At 54.5% G+C, this 21,975-nt stretch overlaps 1 protein-coding gene across 1 annotated transcript in view; it reads right to left on the reverse strand.

The window, feature by feature from the left end:
- RNF19A (ring finger protein 19A, RBR E3 ubiquitin protein ligase) overlaps positions 1-21,975 on the reverse strand; it is a 461,423-nt gene that overhangs the window by 174,316 nt on the left and 265,132 nt on the right. The window contains exon 6 of the mRNA XM_086966057.1: positions 16,078-16,240. Coding sequence (XP_086822183.1) covers positions 16,078-16,240 — 163 coding nt within the window. The remainder of the gene's footprint in view (positions 1-16,077; positions 16,241-21,975) is intronic.

Consider the following 21,975-nt stretch of genomic DNA (forward strand, 5'->3'; position numbering starts at 1 on the left):
CTCGTTTATGGGTGACACATGCTCCGCCCAGTAATAGGCCTCCAAATTAGGCAGGGAGATACTGCCACTATATTGGTGGCGTTGTAGGGTGGAGAGTGCGATCCTGGGCTGTTTCCCCAACCAAATGAAGGCCCGGAGGTCCGCATGCATTTCACGTATTAGGGCGTCCGGTATCAGGTAGTACTCATTTTGTAGAGCGTACAGATATTTAGGTAGCGCAATCATTTTATAAATCGCCGCCCTGCCAAGAAGCGTCAGGGGGAGCTGACGCCACCTGTCCATGTCCGCCTTGGTGTTCGTCATGATCCTTTCTATGTTCGCCTGTCTGGACCGTTGCCTGTCCCTTGTAAGGTACACCCCCAGGTACTGGAATCCTTCTAGGGACACCACCAATTACTCAGGGAGTGCTCTCCCTACCGCTGTTGCTTTAGGGTCGTATAACACTGATTTATGCCAACTGATGGCGTATCCAGAGTGGCGGCCGTATGACTCCAGCTCTTGGAATATTTCGGGAACCGTTACCTCCGGGGTAGTGATGTACTGGAGGACATCGTCCGCATATAACGACAGCTTCTCCTGTGATTCATCCGCTTCCGATATCCTAAACCCCGAGATCCTAGGGTGCTGCCTGATCCTGGCCGCCAGTACCTCAATGACCAATGTAAATAATAGCGGCGAGAGGGGACACCCTTGACGGGTCCCCCTTCTGATCGGAAACTCCCAAGAGAGCCTCCCATTCACTCTGACCTTAGCACGCGTGTTGTCATACAGCAGGGTGACCCACTTACGGAAGTTGGGGCCAAGGCCAGCTTTCTGTAGTGTGGCATCCAGGAACGGCCAGTGAACTGAATCAAAGGCCTTTTCGGCGTCCAACGAAAGAAACCAGTGTGGTCTCTCCCTGCCCCCCACCTCTTGTATCCAGTTATGTGCCCGCCGTAGGTTGAGTTTCGTGGCCCTGTCCGGCAGGAATCCCGTCTGGTCCAAATGTACCAGGTCAGGAAGCACCCCCCTCAGCCGCACTGCCAGAATAGAGGCCAAGAGCTTCGCCTCCATGTTCAAGAGGGATATGGGTCGGTACGAGGCACACTCTTCCCGTGGCTTTCCCTTCTTGTAAATAGGGACTATGGTCGCCAATGTGAGGTCTGCCAGCAAGTGTCCCTCGTGGAACGCCGTGATGAAGAGTTTCTGTAGGCGGGGGCCACCAGGTCACTGGTGCCCTTAAAGAACTCCGGTAGGAAGCCATTCGGGCCCGGTACCTTTCCAGGTTTTAACCGTGCGATGGCTGTTCGAACTTCTTCCAGAGAAATGCCGGCCTCTAAGGCCGGTAAAGCCTCCGATTCCACGACTGGGAGCTCGACTTCAGTCAAGTACCGCAACGCGTCTGCCTGGTCTCCCAAAGGTTGGGCCTCGTAGAAACTCCTATAGTGGTCTGCGAAAACGTTCGCGATATGGGGGTCCGAGCATATTAGCCCTCCCTTCTGATCCATGATGCTATCCACCCAGCGTTCCGCCCTCTCCTTACGGCCAAGCCAGGCCAGGAGCCTGCCCGACTTATCCCCCACATCATACAGCCTATGGAGGGTCGCCAGGTTTTGAGTTTTGGCCTCGTCCGTGACCAATTCCTTATATAGTTTTTGATTGTCTAGCAATTTACGCAGGGCCATTGGGTCTTTAGTACGCAAGTGCTCCTCTTCTAGCTCCACTATGGTCTTCTCCACCCCTCCTACCTCTTCCTGTACTCTCTTCCTCTCATCCCTAAGACGACCGGCTATCCTGTCTCTCATTACCGGCTTCAGCGCCTCCCAGATGGTCACAGCCGAGTCCACCGACCCTTCATTTTCAGCCAGGTAGACCCGGAGGTCCGCCCTGACACCCTTGAGGATTGTCTTATTGGTCATGTCCCAGGCAGACAGTTGCCACGTCTTCTCCCTCCCATCTGTAGACGCGCCTACCGACACCAACAGCGGCGAGTGGTCTGAAAGGCCTCTCGCCAGATAGTTAGCTGTCCCGTCCATCGTCACCTCCTGTCTATGCATGAAGACATAGTCCAGCCTGGAGAACACCTTGTGCGCAGCCGAATAAAAAGAATAAGCCCTGGTGTCCGGGTGCCTCAGCCGCCACACGTCTGTTAAGCCCAGCGTGGAAACCATTTGGGCGAGGGGCGTTTGGGTTCCCGACGATCGTGGTTCTCCCGACCTGTCTAGACCTCTATCAAGTACGTCGTTAAAGTCGCCCCCCACAATCTGAGTCGTGTCCGCTGTGTCCAAAAGTATGTTCGCCAGTTTCTTCATTGCGGTTGCCTGCATACACCGAGACCAGAGTGTAAGTACGTCTGTGCCAGATCCCTTGTACCCCCACACATGTCCCCATCGGGTCCCCCCAGGTGCATGTGATCTGAAAGGGCGCGGTGTTCTTAACCAGTATGGCCACCCCCCTGGAGTCCGCTGTGTACCCCGCATGTCCCAGAACCTTGTACCGCCCCCTAGCTATAAAAGTGCATGTCGTGCCTCGTAGGTGTGTCTCCTGTAGCAGAATGACATCAGGGCCTATGCGCTTAAGGAAGTTATTCACTAACCCCCTCTTAATTTTATTTCCCAGGCCGTTGACATTCCATGTCATTACCTGTAGTTTAGTGTTATCCATCATTGCGGCCATCCATGCTTCCCTGTCCCATATCCCCGGGGCAGGGGGTGCGGGCGGACATCCCTCATCAGAAACCACATTGTGTACCTATCGCCATGACTGCATTCCCTCAATGAAGTACCCCCCCCCCCCTTCCCCACTCGAACCAGAAAAACCAGGAGAACAATCCCCACCCCACCACTGCTACCCGGCCAACCCGCCCGTGCAACCATTGACGGTGCGGACCACCAGCTAGCAAGGTCTGTCGCCCCCCCTTGAAACAAACCCCACTAAATTATAACCAACTTTCTAGTCTCTGAAAATATGGAATAGTCGATGCCTACCCCAAAGAACTACAAAAGAATACTTGCGTGTCCCAATTCAAAGTACTGCCTTAAAGGATCACAGTCCCAAACTGTTCATAAATGCGAATCTTGTGTGTCTGGATCTGTCGCCTCTGCGTTTCCAGTTTCCCCCCGTTCAAGCTCCCTTATGGCCTCTGCCAACGGGTGTTGTGACTCCTCCGTCTGCCTTTCAATGTCCGAGGGGGTCGCATCTTCCTCTAAGTCCGTTCCGGTCTCAGACCTCGGGGGTACGCTCCCGGGACCTGGTCCCCCCGCAGATTCCTCGCTATGATTACTGACGGTGTCTGCTTCCCCTCGGTCTCCTCTCGTCGATCCCTGCTGTGTGGGGTATGGAGTGAGTTGCGTCTTCCGTTTTGCCCGCTGTCGCCTCGACCTCGCCGTTCTGGATGGACTCCTCCTGAAGCTGGCTGCCGCCATTTCCTCCTTGATCCTGCGGCCTTCCTCTTCTGCCTCGTGCAGCATCGGTCTCTCCTCCAGCCAGTGCCATGCTTCCTCTGGGCGGTTAAAGAAGAGTCTCTTGCCTTTGAAGATGACCTTTAACTTTGCCGGGAAAAGCAGCATATACGATATGTGCAGGTCTCTCAGTTTTACCTTCACCGTGTCAAACGAGCGGCGCTGCTTTTGTACCTCCTGGCTATAGTCCGGGAAGTCTCGAACCTGATCTCCCCCATCTTACGCGCCTCCCGTAGGATGAGGTCTCTATCTGCATAGTTAAGAAATCTGGCGATAATCGGGCGCGGCCTCGCCCCTTCGGGTGGTTTCGCCAAGAGGGCCCTGTGCGCCCTTTCAATGACGAAGCAGTTTGAAAAGGAGGCCTGTGGAAACGTGGACAGTAACCATGTGCGCAGGAAGGCCGCTGTATCCGCCTTCTCAATCCCTTCTCTCAGGCCCACAAAGCGGAGGTTATTTCTTCGCGCCCTGTTTTCAGCGTCGTCCACGCGCCACAGTAGGTGCCTGTGAGATGCCTGTAGTTCCGCCATGTCTCTCTGGAGCGTCGTGATGGAGTCCTCTGCCTCCGAGATCTTAGTTTCGGCCGTCCCCACCCGGTCTTTCAGGTTCCGGAAGTCTTGTCGGAGCAGGAGGACCTCAGACCCCACCTCGCCGATCTTAGTCTCTAGGGCCGCCCTTGAATTTTGTATATCTGACCTCGAGGCCTGTATGGCTTCCAGGAGCATGGCCGTGTCCGACGGCTTCTCCTTACCCCCAGTGGCCAGGTCTTTCTGCGATTTGAGAGTGGTGAACGTCTCCATAGTTTCCTGCCTGGCCGACCCTGGCGCTGGGTCTTTCCTCACCATTGTCTTTTCAGGGCCCCTCCGCCGGCGTAGAGCAAGGAGTGTCTCCTTGGGCCTAGCTCCTTCTTCCAGTGCCACTTCTGTTCGTCCCGCCGCCCCTTCCCTATGGGCAGCTAAGGCCAGGAACCGTCAGAGATATCCCTTATGGTGGAGCCTACTCAGTGAGTGGGGGAGGAGGATAATGGTGCTCCAAGTTCGGGTGTTCCCCAAGTCTCTACCGCCGTCCTATAGGCTCCAGCGCGGAGACCCCTTCGGTTGGCGGGCCTTCACCGTCCCCTCTCACCGTTACAGACTTGGGGGGGGGGGGGGGTCCCCAGGCCCTCCCGTTGTTTCCAGAGGCCTCGGTGTAGTCCCTGAGCGCAGGTCCTGGGCCTCCCCCTTCGTCGCGGCGGGCCGCTATCACAGTGATCTCCTCTTCTCCTTATCGCAGCCCCTGGTCCACCCGAGTGGAGGGGGTGTGGGGGTCACGGAGGATGTCGGCCGTAGGCCTCTGCTTCCTCCCTCGCCGGGGCCCGTGTCTTGCCACCTTACTCCTCACCTCGAATGGAGATGCCCTGTAGGCTGCAGCCTCTCTGCGGGAGCACTAGCGAGGCCTCCCCCTCCAGTCAGGCCTCCACCGACCGCGCTGCACAGCGGTTGGTTTCCCCTGTGCCTCCCGGTCTTCCCCGGGCCCAGGGGGGTCACCCTTGGTCGGTGTCCAGGGTCTCAGGCCTTCCCCAGTGCCCCTGTTGGCCGTGCTCTCCGATTTCTTCCCCTCCTCTCCCCGACTCCCAAGCCTCAGTCCGTGCGGCGGGGAGGGGGGGCGGGGGGGGGGGGGGGGGTTTGGTGCAGGATATCCACGGGGGGGAGGGCCTCGTACCTTCCGCTCCACCAAGGGGGCCGCGTCGCTCGGCCCCGCACCTCACTGCAGCCTCTGGTATCCGGCGGTCGGGTGCGTCGGCCTGATCCTTCCGGCTCCGGGCTCTCTCCGCCCGGCGGGCACTCCCGGCGTCCTCCCTCCTCCTCGCGGCGGATTAGCACAGAGGCGGGGGGCCGTCCGCTTCCCTGAGCAAGCGCCGGAGCTTGTTCTCGATGTGTCCCCACCTCCGCCGCTAGCCAGGACGCTTCCCTCAGGCCACCGCTATGTTTCGGATGCGTCTTCTTCCTCCGGGGCTCAGGGCGCCGCCATCTTGTCAGTCTCCCAGGCCGGGACCGGGCAGGAAACTTTTCTTCGATTTCTGCCGCTTTTACTGCTTGGAGGCCCCGCCGAACCTCACCGATCCTGCAGGGCACCTTCAGACACTGTTTTGTGCAGTGGATTTCTCGTTTAGCGTTCAATTAATGCATTTACGACGGATTATGGGCAGTCTTCAGCAGGAGACGCGCTAAGGCTCGTCCTACCCGGCCATGCAGCTAGCCACGCCCCCCTTTTTTAATTAACTTTAGTTATGAGCACTGCACCCGCTTTAGGAACACAGCGCTTTATTTTTTATTATTTTTTACTTTAATGAGCACGGCGCTTGCTTCACAGACACCGCGCTCTGCAATGCAGTAGGTGTTGCTTTTGGTATTGTAAATGACAAAGCCTTTTAATTTTTTTTAGAACAAGGCTGTTAGACGGACCGGGAGGGTCGGCCGAGGTTACGGGGAGAGGTCTCCAGGGAGAGCCGTCTCCAACGACTGTACAGATAAGTAACTTCCCCCCCCACAGACGGACACCACACAAGGTTGAAGGTTAACGAGACTTTATATGCAATTCTTAGGTTACGATGATGGATACAAGGAGGTCTGGACTCAGGGGTCCCCTCGGTTCTAGTCTCTGGTTTAGGAAAGGGGTAGCGGGACAGTCTTAGTTACCAATGAGTACAAAATAGCTCTCAATCCTCGAGCTCGGCGTTCTAGATGATCGGGCCGTGGAGGAGCCAAGCAGGTCCCGAGATGGATGAAGGAAGGACGACGGTCCGCGGCGGAGCCTGCAGGTCCCGGTGGAAGATGACGGTTACAACGGTCCGCGGCCACGCCAGCAGATCCCGACGACGATGAAGGATGAAGGTTACGACGGCTGTGGCAGCGCCAACAGGCAGGACGATGGTGCACAGGACAGAGCTATGGCAGCGCCAGTAGTTCGTCCAGGATGAGTTCCTCTTTACGTCTCTCGACTCCAAGATACAACTGCCTTCCTGCTCTGGAGCTGCCCCAGTTATAGGGCTGGCGTGCTTTGATGTCCGGACCCTCGCACTTGGAGGTCGGGAGGTCCGGGATGGGGGAGTCCAGACACCCAGCAGGGGGGTGGAGCCAGCGCCCGGGGAGGCGATGGGCGAGCGGCACTTGGTGGGGGAGAGCCATCGGCACCTCTTTCTCCCATTGACTTGCCAAGTAGCCCGCTCACCTCCTGGGTGGAGGGTGGTGCCGGAATGTCTGAGGCCGGGCCAGGCCCAGGGTTGAGGTCGATCGGGGGCCAGGCGGCCTCGTGGTGGAGTGTCCAAGATGGCGCCCCAGGCTGGGCGCGTGGGCCGGCAGTGGATCGGACCCACGAGGTCGGCAGGCTCGAGGGCAGGGGTCCCTGAGGGGACGGAGGACGTGCAATGGTGGTGTGTGGTACTTGCGGGACTGGGCTCAGGCCTGGTTGGGCCGGGGGAGAGCGGCCCTTCATGTGGCCTGTCCAACATGCGTCCCCCCCAGCTGAAGGCGGGGAGAGTTACCCATCCTCTTGGGGACTCTCCTCGTCGAGGCGGAAAAACCGGGACAGGCCATCCGCGTTGGCGTGATCTGGCCCAGGCCGGTGTTCGACTGTGAAGTCCATACCTTGCAAGGAGATGGACCAGCGTAGCAACTTTGGGTTCTCCCCCCGCATATGCATCAGCCATTGCAGGGGTCGGTGGTCGGTCTGCACCCGAAAGTGGGTGCCGAAAAGGTAGGGCCGGAGCTTCTTGAGGGCCCATACCACAGCGAAGGCTTCCCTCTCTATGGTGCTCCAGCGTTGCTCCCGTGGTAGGAGTCTCCGGCTGATGAAGGCCACCGGTTGATCAAGGCCTTCGGTGTTCCCTTGAGACAGGACTGCCCCAATGCCCTGGTCGGAGGCGTCCGTCTGGACGACGAACTCCCGGCTGTAGTCTGGGGCCTGGAGCACAGGGGCGGAACACATGGCGGCCTTTAATTGTTCAAATGCAGTTTGACACTCTGGGGTCCAGGTGACTTTCTTGGGTTGGTTCTTTGACGTGAGTTCTGTGAGGGGCCCCACTATGGTACCATAGTCTTTTACGAACCTTCGGTAGTAGCCCGTGAGGCCCAGGAAGGCTCGTACCTCGGTTTGGGTGATGGGGGGCTGCCAGGCCTGGATGGCGGCAATTTTCAGCTGTAGCGGGGCCACTAGGCCGCTTCCCACCTGGTGTCCGAGGTAGGTTACAGACCCTTGCCCAATTTGACACTTGCTGGCCTTGATCGTGAGGCCAGCTTGCTGAAGGGCTTGCAGCACTGCTCGGAGGTGGTGGAGGTGCTCGGTCCAATGGTGGCTGTATACAGCGATGTCGTCTAGGTAGGCGGCGCTGAATCCTTCGAGCCCCGCTAGGACCTGATTGACGAGCCGTTGGAATGTTGCTGGGGCATTCTTCATGCCGAAGGGCATGACCGTGAAATGGTAATGGCCATCGGGGGTGGAGAAGGCAGAACGTTCTTGCGCCCGGGGTGTGAGGCCGATCTGCCAATAGCCTGCTGTCAGGTCGAAGATGCTGAGGTAGCGGGCAGCTCCCATTCGGTCGACTAGTTCATCTGCCCGGGGGATGGGGTGCGCGTCTGTTCTGGTGACCGCATTCAAGCCCCGGTAGTCGACGCAGAACCGGAGTTCTGGTGTGGTGCCGGGGGCAGCTGCTTTGGGGACCAGTACGACAGGGCTGGCCCAGGGACTGTCTGAGGGCTCGATGACCCCGATCGTGAGCATCTTGGCTATTTCTTCCTGGATGCAGGCCCGTACCCGGTCTGGCACGCGGTAGGCCCGGTGGCGGATAGGGGGGCTGTCCCCGGTATCCACATCGTGCACACACCAGGAAGTGACACCCGGGGTGAGGGAGAACAGGCTGGCGAACTGTGATAGGAGGGCTTGACACTCCTGGCGTTGTTCTCTGGTGAGGGCCTCTGAGAGCCGGACCCCATCCACGGAGCCGTCTTGCTCTTGAGTCCGTAGGAGGTCAGGGAGAGGCTCGGAGTCTTCTTCAACCCCAGTGTCTGTGGCCATCAGGAGGCTGAGCTCTGTTCGCACAAAGTGGGGCTTTAGTCTGTTAGCGTGGAGGACCCGGAGAGGGTTCCGGGAGGATTCCATGTCGATGAGATAAGTGGCAGGACCCTTGCGCTCTATTACTTTGAAGGGCCCCGTCCATTTGTCTTGCAGGGCGCATGACTCAGTGGGGGACATCACCCATACCTGTTGGCCAGGTTCGAATTCAATGGATGAGGCATTCTGGTCATACCATTTTTTCATGTCCTCTTGACTGGCCTCTAGGTTGGCCTTTGCTAGTTCTCTGAACCGCCGGGTCTGGTTGCGGAGGGTGAGGAGGTACCGGAAGACATCTGGAGGGTTCTTTAGCGGAGGCATCTCCCAGCCTTCTTTGACGAGACTGAGCGGCCCTCGCACTGGGTGTCCATATAGCAGTTCAAATGGGCTGAAGCCCAGGGATTTCTGGGGGACTTCTCGATACGCGAAGAGGAGGCACGGCAGCAGCACATCCCACTGGCGACGGAGGGGCTCTTCCAACCCCCCGATCATTCCCTTTAGCGTGCGGTTGAACCGCTCAACGAGTCCGTTCCCTTGAGGGTGATAGGGGGTTGTGAATCTGTAGGTGACCCCGCACTGTTGCCAGAGGGACTTCATGTATTTGGAAATAAAGTTCGTGCCTCTGTCGCTGACGACTTCTCGGGGGAAGCCCACACGGGAGAAGATCCCCATCAGGGCCCGGCCGACCACCGGGGCTGTCACAGTTCGCAGAGGAACAGCCTCAGGGTAGCGGGTGGCGTGGTCCACTAGCACCAGGATGAATCGATGGCCTTGTTTTGTGCGTGGGTCCAAGGGCCCCACAATGTCTATTCCGACTCTCTCAAACGGGGTAGTGACCACGGGAAAAGGTTGCAGGGGAGCCTTTAGTTTGCGGCCGCTCTTCCCACTGGCTTGGCACGTGGGGCAAGATCGGCAATGCTGGTGCACATCGTTTCTCATTTTGGGCCAGAAGAAGTGGGTCACTAGGCGACTGTAGGTTTTATCTTGTCCCAGATGTCCTGCCAGGGGGACATCGTGGGCCAGGTTTAACAGGAAGTCTCTGAAACGGAGGGGTACCACTAGTACTCGGTTGCTCCCCAGCTCGGCGATTCTTTGCTCGCTGTACAGCAGATCATTGTCCCAGTAGACCCAATGAGTTCCGGGGGTATCCCCTGCGCTTTGGGCGAGCGCTTGCTGGCGGAGTCCCTCGAGGGAGGGACAGGTCTTCTGTTCTTTGCGAAATTGTTCTTGCGTGGGCCCCCCTTCTTGAGGCCACTGGTCGAGGTTAGCGAGGTCGGTAGGTTGAGCTGGTTCGGCGGGAATGTTACGGTCGGTGTTTTCGGCCGGGGCGACCGGAGGCGGTGGCGCCGGCCATTCGGGTTCTTCTGGCTGGTGGTTGGCACGGGCGGCCATGGAACGGGTGGTGACGCACGCCCAGTCTGGGACGCCCAACATCCCCAGGTGTTCCTTTCGCTCCACGGCGGCCCACGGAGAGCTTTCCAGGTCATTGCCCAGGAGGCAGTCTACGGGGGCATCGTCTCGGACCGTCACTTTCAACATGCCGGAGACCCCCCCCCATTCGAAGGGGACGCAGGCCATCCGACACAGGCTCTCCGAGTTATCGGCTGATCGTACAGGGCAGAGAATGTTCGGTAGATACTGTTCTGGGGCCACCAGGTGACAGCGGACGGCTGTTACACTGGCCCCGGTGTCACGAAGGGCTTCGGCCTGGTGTCCATTGATGCTCACCCATTGGCTGTACTTCTGGGTGTTAGCGGGTAGGGGGACCCGCGGAACCATGTCTTTCCCCCCTAAGCAGGCTAGAGTCATGGCGGCTGGCTCCCACTCTTGATGCTCTTGTTCGTACTCTTCCTGTTCCTCGAAGATCTGTTCTTCCCCTAGGGCTGCAGCGGCCACTTGGCGGGGTCTTGGGCTCTGGTACTGCGGGCAGTTTGGGTCGTTCGCATAGTGGCCGACTCGTTGACATCGGTGACACGTGACATTGGCTCTGTACCCCGGTCGCGCTGGGGTGCTGCCCCGGTTGGCCGGGGGGGTGGTGTTGGTAGCGGGGGCGACCGGGGCGTTGTCTCTTCCTCGCCCTTGGCCCCCTCCTCCTCCTCTGGGTCGGTGCTGACCATTGTTGTTCCGGTTCTGTTCGTAGGACCCATTCCGGCCCACTCTGGTGATCTCCCACCGGTCAGCTTCGGCTGCGAGCTGCCGGGGATCCGTTAACTTGCTGTCGAGGAGGTGTTGGCGGAGTTCAATGAAGCAATTGTTCGACAGATGCTCCCATACCATCAGGTTAAATAGTTGCTCGTAGGTCGTGACGTTGCTTCCTCGGATCCAGCCCTCGAAGGCTCGGCTAAAGTATGTTACATAGTCCACCCAAGTTGTACCCGGGATGCGGGTGCAGTCTCGGAACCTCTGACGGTACATCTCGGGTGTGAGACCATAGCGGGTGAGGAGGGCCGCTTTCATATGGTCGTAGGAGGTCATCTGGTGGTCCGGGAGCTGTAGTAGGGTGTCGCGGCCCTCATTGAGGAATCTTCCCCAGAGACCGGCTCCCCAGTCGCTTCTATCGATCCGGTGTGCAGTCATAGCGATTTCATAGGCTTTAAACCATTGCTGGATGTCGTCCTCTCTGAAGTATTCTCGGACAACATCCTTGGGGATGTGTACCTTTTTGTCTGTGGCCCCTGGGGTGGGGGGTCGCTCGGGCACCCCTGCTTCTTTATTCTGCTTGCGTAGGTTGATCTCGGCTAGGTTTCGTTCGTGTTCGTACGCTAGTTTTTTTTCCTCGAGCTCCCTTTGTCTCTGTTTCTCCTCTCTTTCTTCTCGGAGACGCAGGTGCTCTAAGTTGATTTTTTGTTCGGCCAACTTAAGTTCAACGTCCATTTTAAGTCGGGCCATTTCTAGTTCGTGTAGTCGGGTCCTTTCTCTTTCCTGGATCTCGCCTTGCGAGAGACCCGTTCTTTGCCCTTCCGGGGCCGTGGTCGTTTTTTCTACGGTGCTTTGATCAGGGGTTCCGGCAGCCCCGGTTTCTGCCCAAGATTCTAGGGCATGCTTAAAATCGTCCTTGGTACTCAGTCCGGTGGTAGCGATACCCAGTTCGATGCAGAATTGTTTAAGTTCACGATGGTTGTACTCCTCCAATTTCTCCATTTGGAATTTCTCGGTTGATCCGCTCTCTTTCGTGGTCATTGTGACTTCGTCGTGGGGTGAGCTACTCTCTGTACGTTTATGCGGTGATTCGGATCGCGCCGCTGGCCACCAATGTTAGACGGACCGGGAGGGTCGGCCGAGGTTACGGGGAGAGGTCTCCAGGGAGAGCCGTCTCCAACGACTGTACAGATAAGTAACTTCCCCCCCCCACAGACGGACACCACACAAGGTTGAAGGTTAACGAGACTTTATATGCAATTCTTAGGTTACGATGATGGATACAAGGAGGTCTGGACTCAGGGGTCCCCTCGGTTCTAGTCTCTGGTTTAGGAAAGGGGTAGCGGGACAGTCTTAGTTACCAATGAGTACAAAATAGCTCTCAATCCTCGAGCTCGGCGTTCTAGATGATCGGGCCGTGGAGGAGCCAAGCAGGTCCCGAGATGGATGAAGGAAGGACGACGGTCCGCGGCGGAGCCTGCAGGTCCCGGTGGAAGATGACGGTTACAACGGTCCGCGGCCACGCCAGCAGATCCCGACGACGATGAAGGATGAAGGTTACGACGGCTGTGGCAGCGCCAACAGGCAGGACGATGGTGCACAGGACAGAGCTATGGCAGCGCCAGTAGTTCGTCCAGGATGAGTTCCTCTTTACGTCTCTCGACTCCAAGATACAACTGCCTTCCTGCTCTGGAGCTGCCCCAGTTATAGGGCTGGCGTGCTTTGATGTCCGGACCCTCGCACTTGGAGGTCGGGAGGTCCGGGATGGGGGAGTCCAGACACCCAGCAGGGGGGTGGAGCCAGCGCCCGGGGAGGCGATGGGCGAGCGGCACTTGGTGGGGGAGAGCCATCGGCACCTCTTTCTCCCATTGACTTGCCAAGTAGCCCGCTCACCTCCTGGGTGGAGGGTGGTGCCGGAATGTCTGAGGCCGGGCCAGGCCCAGGGTTGAGGTCGATCGGGGGCCAGGCGGCCTCGTGGTGGAGTGTCCAAGATGGCGCCCCAGGCTGGGCGCGTGGGCCGGCAGTGGATCGGACCCACGAGGTCGGCAGGCTCGAGGGCAGGGGTCCCTGAGGGGACGGAGGACGTGCAATGGTGGTGTGTGGTACTTGCGGGACTGGGCTCAGGCCTGGTTGGGCCGGGGGAGAGCGGCCCTTCATGTGGCCTGTCCAACAAAGGCATTGCAATTTACAATGCCAATAGCTCCAAAACTCACAGTTACAAGACCTATTGCATTGTAAATGCTTGTTTTAAATGTTGTAGGGGCTGCAACGCTGCCTGCAGCTCCCAATATCATTGAAAAAAATGGTGTGGGTGCACCCCTTCCTATTCTAGAAGCACCACAAAGCTTAAAACACGGGTACTCAAAGTACGGCCCGCGGGCCGGCAGCGGCCCGGCAAGGCTCCCTTGGCGGCCCGCGGCCCTTACAGACAGCATACCGGAGTTATTTTTATTTTTTGAAAGTGCAAGCAAACACCACTGATTGCAACGGCACGGACTCGGAGAGACGGGACAGGCGATTCGAGCGATATTCAGAGGGCAGCTGCAGGGGCACTAATAAGAGGTGAACAAAGCCTCATTAACATGTAAATGGTCTTTTAAAGACCTGTTAAGTACTGGGTGCGGCTGTGTTCGTGCAGGGGAAGCTGCCTCATACCGGGCTGATGTGCAGAGTGAGGTGACAGAGGACAGCAGGGACTGAGGAGGGGGATGGGGGTTGAGGTGGTTTGTGCCCCTTTTGCTAAACATATTGACATTAGCATAAAGAAACAGTGACTATGCTCGGTGCCTTTGCAGGAACTTTTACTGCTGGCTTTCATAGTTAATTAATCTCAACTTCACAGCAGGAATTTTTTCGAAGCACGGCAAAATAAGATTTTGCGTTTGGGTACTCCCTTTGCCATGCAATCTGGCGCCAACTTGCAGTTTCAAGCGGCCAGGCAGCTGCCTACAGTGGCTTAATGTATCCCCGGGACTGGTTAATCTTTCAAATATTGACATCTGAGAAATCACGCCTGTTGCATGACAACATTTTACATAATATTGCTACAATTTAAATAGCATTGCTTCTTCCGAATGGTGAACTTACTAAACTATATTCCATTCCTTCAAATTGGTCTGCCTTTTCTGCCCTTTTTTCCTCAGCTTCTTTCTATAAGTATGAGTGCCGAATGCAAATTGCTGCCTGCCAGAATTAAAGACAATAAATCCTATTCCCTGCATTGCCACTTTAACTGCTAAAAAAGATGCTAAAATAATCGGATATTTGTGATGCGGGTGACGAAGGGCAGCAGGGAGTGAGAGCCAGGTGAGATGGCAGAGGGTGACAGAGGACAGCAGGGACTGAGGGGGGAGAGGGGGGGAGGTGGCGAAGGGCAGCAGGGAGTGAGAGCCAGGTGAGATGGCAGAGGGTGACAGAGGACAGCAGGGACTGAGGGGGGAGAGGGGGGGGAGGTGGCGAAGGGCAGCAGGGAGTGAGAGCCAGGTTAGATGGCAGAGGGTGACAGAGGACAGCAGGGACTGAGGGGGAGAGGGAGGGAGGTGACAAAGGGCAGCGGGGAGTGAGAGCTGGGTGAGATGGCAGAGGGTGACAGAGGACAGCAGGGACTAAGGGGGGGGGGTGAGGTGACATAGGGCAGAAGGGAGTGAGAGCCAGGTGAGGAGAGACAGATAGAGACAGGGACAGATAGAGACAGGGGCAGATAGAGACTGGGGCAGATAGAGACTGGGGCAGATAGAGACTGGGGCAGACAGAGCTAGATAGAGACAGGGACAGACAGAAACAGTTTGAGGCAGAGACAGACAGTGATAGAGAGAGACAGAGAGAGAGAGAGAGAGAGAGAGAGAGAGAGAGAGGGAGACAGAGAGAGAGAGACAGAGAGGAAGAGAGGGAGACAGAGAGAAAGAGAGGGAGACAAAGAGAAAGAGAGGGAGACAGAGTGAGTGAGACCGGGAGAGACAGCGAGAGAAGGAGAGAGAGAGAGAGACATAGAGAGTGAGGGAGAGAGAGAGAGATAGAGAGAGGGAGGGAGAGAGAGAGGGAGGGAGAGAGAGAGAGGGAGCGAGGGATGTGTGCATGCAGGGTCTGTTGGCTCAGTGGACGAAGGCGTCCACTGCATTGGCCTGTGTTCAACCTCATGGTCACAGTTTCTTTTTGTTGCTCTAGCCCCGCCCCCGCCCCCACTGACCCCGCCCCCACCGGTGCGGCCCTCTGCCACAAACCACACTGTAAATTTGGCCCCAGAGAGAAAGTTTGTGAGTACCCATGGCTTAAAACATTCTAAACAAAAAAGATCTTGCAGAGGATTATGGTGTGCTCACTGAAAGATGGGGTTCTCGGAATGTTTACAGGCTTGGGGAGGGGGCCGTAGGCCACTCTCCCCTATGATTCAAACAATAGGCCTTGGGAGATGGGACACCCCGGGCCAAATCAGCTAAGGAAGTGGGGGCCACCCACACACATCCTCCCCAAATAATGCATTTATTTGACCCCTGGAACCTGGTCTATCCCTGGGATCATATAAAAGTAAATACATAAAAATGGTGCCGCCAGTTTGTTATTTGATCCCACGGGAGTCCTGTAATGGCTGCCTGCAACGTTTTCTCTCATGTTGCAGGCAGCCAATCGGAGTGCTTGCTCCTGCGGGAGACTAAGCCCCGTGGGAGTGAGTTGGTCGAAGGGGGAAAAAAAAACCTAGGCTAATCAAAATGCAATATGTTTTTTCTTAATTGGGTTCGAGGGTCTCTCTTGGGAGTCTCTCAAACAGAACAGTCCACATATACAAATATTTTTGCTTTAATTTCTCAAAAACGAATGAACAGATTTACACAAAAACTGGGACAGGGAGTGATCTCATTGCTACAATGAACTTACATTATTGTGTGGGGTTATGCAAGGTGCCATCTTGTCTTCATACATTAAGGCCTTTCACTCACCTTTATCGGCCTGCCTTCATGCTTCCTTTCACACTGTTGCATCAGCTGTCAGTTTAGGGTAAATTGTTAACTACGTGGCACTACATGAGAAATCCTAAAATACTTACGGAGCCAGTGAGCCATCACTCTGTAAAATCAAGCTTGGGGGTAAAAGGGAACTGGAGATACAGTTGAAACGTAAATTGTTTTGCCTCCCTAAATTTTATTTACATATGAGTAAAATAACCATTTCTATACTCCTATAAAACATGATAAATTGCCAACGTTGGGAGACTTTTATTGTTCCACTTGCTCTTTCAAAACATGCATTAAGTACATTTCCATCAGGAAAGTTACAGCACAGTTTTCCCTTCAACATGATGCAACAAAAAAACCTGTTCAGAGTTCCATAAAAACAAGGCAGTCTTGTGCCAGAATAAACACAAGAAGTTAAATGCAATGGAAAAGTATGCACTTTATTGAAAGAATATGTAATTTACCTTGCGTCCCACATAAACAGGAATCCCAATGATCATGGCAGGGATAGCAATTCCTGCAATTAAGGCGATGCCAACAGGTGCACCCACAAGAGTTCCCAACTGCCATAATATTTTCTTTTTTCTGCTCCAGGGTTTTTTCCCCCAAAACGTGCATCCAGAAGGGCTAAAATAAGATATTTTAAATAATAATAAAAAGAAAAGTATGATTAACAGCATAATCATAATCCCTGCAGCTCTTCAAATATGTCTAGACTCTGAACATCAATTCATCATTAAAAATACATTTAAGGAACAGATTACACTTCTGTCTAACCACAAGTATGTAAATGGTGCCACATCTGAATTGCAAAATGTTTGACACGTGTACCCTAACTAAATGTTTACTACTGAGAGTATTGCTGGAGTGGATGGCTCATGCCCACATTCATTACATAAAGCAGTAAGAGCAACACTACTTACTAAGCCTGGTGAGATGTAATTATGCTCTACACCACTTGTGCAGATGCGAGTAGGGTTCAGATCCACTGCAACCTATGATTTCTACTCAAGCAAAAAATACATAATTTCTAATGTGAATTTAGATACATCCTAATAATTTTCATCTTTGCCCAGGTCACATCTGCCTTCTTTCCACGGTCATTCCAAGAACAAAAGACTTCATGGATTATTTTGAACTCATTATAAATACATCTGTACGGTGCGCTGGAAACTGTAAGGCAGAGAGAAGTACACATTGAAAAGTTCAACATTAGACCGCAAGGTGCAGTGATGAACCTTAATCGTTTTATATTTCTCCTCAGATACAGTAGTCCGAAGCATTAGAACACAGTTTTTTGGTGGCCAAAAAGTTCCATTCACTGCGCCTATTTCACGGGGACTGCAAAATGCTTGTAAACCTCCTCAGAGTTGGAGTCTAGAATCATGTGTAAAATAGTTAGCGTACTACTCCACAGACAGCTCTCTTCATATTGAAATGGCATGGAGCAGTGAGTAAGGAAAACACTGCAACCACATTTATGAACTCAGAGCAGACACGCTGAATAACATGCCTCCTACTAGATTACAGGCATATTTTGGAAATATTTCAAAACGTGCAGTAAAGGTTTTATGAACCATTCTTAAGAATAGAAAGATGCCACAGAACTGGATCATTTCAAACAGAAAATTAAAAACATCCAGAGATATGGCACAGAAGGGACATCGGGGTTTGGAGCTATGATTCAAACAGCATTTTGGCAATTGTAGACAAATCAAAGGAAAGATGGCTCCACGTTTAGAAAGCAATTCGGTCTTCTGGAGCTTGCCCAAAGTCATCACTTGTCTGGTTACCTCAATGGAATGATACATGGAGAAGCTAGGCCGTCGACAACTGAATCTCATATGAGGGAAAACAGCTCATTGCTTAACATCCAAACTTCCTAATGTTGTTGGGAATTATCTAAAGTAATGTAATGTAATGTAATGTAATGTAAAAATTACTTATAAAGCGCGGCATTCACCGGACGGTTTCTTGGCGCTATTCACTTTATTCAACAAGAGGCAGTGAGCGGGGGGAGAGGAAATTATGAGTAAATGCCATGGAAGAGGTGGGTTTTTAGGAGAGACCTGAAATGAAGGTGAGAGGAGGAAAGTCTCAGTTCCAGTGGCAGTGAGTTCCAGAATGAGGGTGCTAAGGATTAGTGTGATCTTAGAAGCGCCTTAGTCCTACTACATAGAATACAAGGTTTAAATATTGATTGAAACTCGAGAGAACAGATACTGCAGGCCTATCATGTAAATACCACAAAAGTCACTTTCCCAACCAATATTTAATGTCACATTTGGGCCTATGATGAAACTCGGGTTCCATAAGTTTAGCCAATACAATGGTGCTGCTTCATTCAGTGGGTAACCCGGTTTTGATTTAGTGCCTTATTTGAAGTTATTTTTTTTCCTAGACCACGGTTTGTCAGCACGAATTTGTTACCCGACACACTCCAGAACAACAGTGTCTGAGGCCTGGTGCACCTCTTTACTTTGTCTTTAAGTGTCTGAGGCCTTGTTTCAGTATGTAGCGTATTGTGCATGTGTTGGGAGGTCAAAGGAAAATTCATTTGCACCGGTCTCATTACCCTCAGGTCACAAATATTTATGAAAATTGTTGTAACCAGGTGATTAGTCATCTAGTCAATCTTTTGATCACCCCCAGGTTTAAGCGTATTAAACATGGTGGACTCAGGTTTTCAACGTTGGCTCCTCAATTTTGGAATCCTATTCCCCTGTCTATACGCACTATTGATGCCTATCTCCAGTTTAGGAAACAACTGAAGACTTGGCTCTTTCTCAAAGCTTACAATGAACTTCTAACAATCTATAGGATTACCTCAGATCTCTCATGTCCCTAAGCGCCAAGAAACCAACCTGGTGAACGTTGCGCTATACAAGCAATTTTAACATAACATTAGCAATTTAAAAGAAATTATAGATTATAAAATAAGGTATACTAATTGCTTTTGTTTTAAAATGTTAATTCTGCTGAACATTATAGGGACGGGATAGCATGATTTTGTAATTAAATAGCTATCGAATCCTGTCAAAAATGTGTTCTAGAATGTAGACTTATAACTTATTTTAAGAGGGCCATGCTATCAAGTTTCACTCTTACATATAGGAACATTGACATTTGCAAGGATTTTAGACATTAAACCTGAATCGTCCATGACAGAGCTGAAAATATAAGCTGTCATTTGTAAATGTTCCTTTTTTGGTCGCAGATACTCAAAGTGCACAGAAAAGGAACAACGCAGTGTTGGACAGGCCACGTGAAGGGCTTGCTCCCTCCCCGCATGACAAGGCCCGAGCCCGGCCCTCCAGGTGTAACCCACAGTAACCACCCGCTCCCCGTCTCATACGGGACCCCTGCCCCCGGACATCCCTGCATCATGGGCCCGGGTCACTACCGGCCCCCTCGCCCGGCCTGGGCGCCATCTTGGACATTGCACCACGAGGCCGCGTGGCCTCCGATCGACCCTAACCCTGGGCCTGGCCAGGCCCCGACATCCCGGCACCACCATCCACCCAGGAGGTGAACGGACCACTTGGCAGGTCAATGGGAGAAAGGAGTGTCGATGGCTCTCCCCCGCCAGGTGCCGATCGCCCCCAGCTCCCCCAGGCGCTGGCTCCACCCCCCTGCTGGGTGTCTGGACTCCCTCATCCCGGACCTCCCGACCTCCAAGTGCGAGGGTCCGGACATCAAAGGGCGCCAGACCTATAACTGGGGCAGCTCCAGAGCAGGAAGGCAGTTGTATCCTGGAGTCGAGAGACGCAGTGAAGAACTCATCCTTGACGGACTACTGGCGCTGCCTTAGTCCTGCCTTGCGAACTGTCGACCTGCCTGCTGGCGCTGCCGCAACCTTCTGAAACCTTCATCGTCGTCGGGACCTGCTGGCGTGGCCGCGGACCATTTGTAACCACCACCTTCATCGGGACCTGCTGGCTCCGCCGCGGACCGTCACTACCTTCAAACATCCCGGGACCTGCAGGCTCCGCCGCGGCCCGATCATCTAGAATGCCGAGCTCGAGGATTGTGAGCTATTCCATCTACCAGATTGGTAACGAGACTGTCCCGCTACCCCTTTCCCAACCAAGAGACTAGAATAGAGGGGACCCCTGAGTCCAGACCTCCTTGTACCATCTCACCGTACTTAAAGAATTGCTTATAAAGTAACGTTGAACCGTATCCTTGTGTGGTGTACATCTGTGGGGGGGGGGAGTTACTTGTCTGTACGATCGTTGGAGACGGCTCTCCCCGGAGACCTCTCCCCTTGTCCTCGGCCGACCCTCCCGGTCCGTCTAACATTGGTGGCCAGCGGCGCGATCCGAATCAACGCGTAATCGTACAGAGAGTAGCTCACCCCACGACAAAACCACAATGTCAACCAAAGAAAGCGGATCCACCGAAAGATTCCAGATGGAGAAATTGGAAGAATACAGCCATCGTGAGTTGAAACAATTCTGCATTGAACTAGGTATCGCTACCACCGGTCTGAGTACGAAAGACGATTTCAAGCACGCCATTGAGTCATGGGCAGAAACCGGGGCCGTCAGACCCCCGGACCAAAATGTCGCAGCAACAGAGAAAGACACCACGGCTCCCGAGGAGCGAAGAACGGGTCTCTCGCAAGATGAGATCCAAGAACGAGAAAGAAACCGACTACATGAACTAGAAATGGCCCGGCTCAAAATGGATGGCGAACTCAAATTAGCCGAACAAAAACTGAACCTAGAACATCTGCGGCTCCGAGAAGAACGGGAAGAGAAACAGAGACAAAGAGAACTCGAAGAGAAGAGGCTGGCGTATGAACACGAGCGCAAACTAGCTGAGATAGACTTACGCAAGCAGAACAAAGAATTAGGGGTGCCCGAGCAACCGCGCACCCCGGGGGCAACAGAAAAGAAGGTACACATCCCCAAGCATGTCGTTCGAGAATATTTCCGAGATGACGACATACAGCAATGGTTCAAGGCCTACGAGATCGCTATGACCTCCCACCGGATCGATCGAAGCGACTGGGGAGCCGGTCTATGGGGGAGGTTCGTCAATGAGGGCCGCGATGCCCTACTACAGCTCCCAGACCACCTGATGACCTCCTATGACCACATGAAAGCTACCCTCCTCACCCGCTATGGGCTCACACCCGAGATGTACCGCCAGAGGTTCCGAGATTGCACCCGGATCCCGGGTACCACTTGGGTGGAATACGTGAACTATTTCAGCCGAGCCTTCGAGGGTTGGATCAAGGGAAGCAACGTAACGACCTACGAGCAACTCTTCAATCTCATGGTATGGGAGCATCTATCAAACAACTGCTTTGTCGAGCTCAGGCAGCACCTCCTCGACAGTAAACTGACTGATCCACGGCAGCTCGCCGCCGAGGCTGACCGGTGGGAAATTACCCGAGTAGGCCGAAATGGGTCACATGAACAGAACCGGAACAACCACGGTCAGCACCGTCCCCGAGGAGGAGGAGGGGGCCAGGGACGAGGAAGAGACAACGCCCCGGCCGCTCCCGCTACCAGCACCCCACCCCCGGCCAACCGGGGCACCACCCCGGCGCGGCCGGGATACAGAGCCAATGTCACGTGTCACCGATGCCAGCGAGTCGGCCACTACGCAAACGACCCGAATTGTCCACAGAGTCAGATTCCGAGACCCCGCCAGATGGCTGCCGCCGCCCTGGGGGAAGAACAAATCTCCGAAGAACAAGAGGAGTGCGAGCAAGAACACCAAGAGTGGGAACCAGCCGCCATGGTTCTAGCGTGCCCAGGGGGAAAAGACATGGTCCCGCGGGTCCCCCTGCCCGCCAACACCCGGAAGTACAGTCAGTGGGTGAACATTAATAGACGCAGGGCCGAAGCCCTACGTGACACCGGGGCCAGTGTAACGGCCGTCCGCTGTCACCTGGTGACCCCAGAACAGATCCTGCCGAACGTTCTCTGCCCTGTCCGTTCAGCCGACAATTCGGAGAGTCTATGTCGGATGGCCTGCATCCCCTTCGAGTGGGGAGGAGTCTCCGGCATGTTGAAAGTGACAGTCCGAGATGATGCCCCCGTAGTCTGTCTCCTGGGAAATGATCTTGAGAGTTCCCCGTGGGCCGCCGTAGAGAGAAGAGAGCACCTGGGGATGTTGGGCATCCCGGACTGGGCGTGCGTAACCACCCGGTCCATGGCTGCCCGTGCCATCCCCCGACCCAAAGAACCTGAATGGCCAGCACCTCCTCCCCCGGTCGCCCCAGTAGAAGACACCGACCGGGCCGCCCCCCCCAGAGCAAACTCCCGAGGGGCTCGTTCAACCTCAGGACCTTCCCGACCTGGCTCAGTGGCGTCAGGAGGGGGGGCCCACCCAGGAACAGTTTCGCC

This window comes from Lissotriton vulgaris, chromosome 4_1 (assembly GCF_964263255.1).
Source record: "Lissotriton vulgaris chromosome 4_1, aLisVul1.2, whole genome shotgun sequence".
NCBI classification, from domain to species: Eukaryota; Metazoa; Chordata; class Amphibia; order Caudata; family Salamandridae; genus Lissotriton; species Lissotriton vulgaris.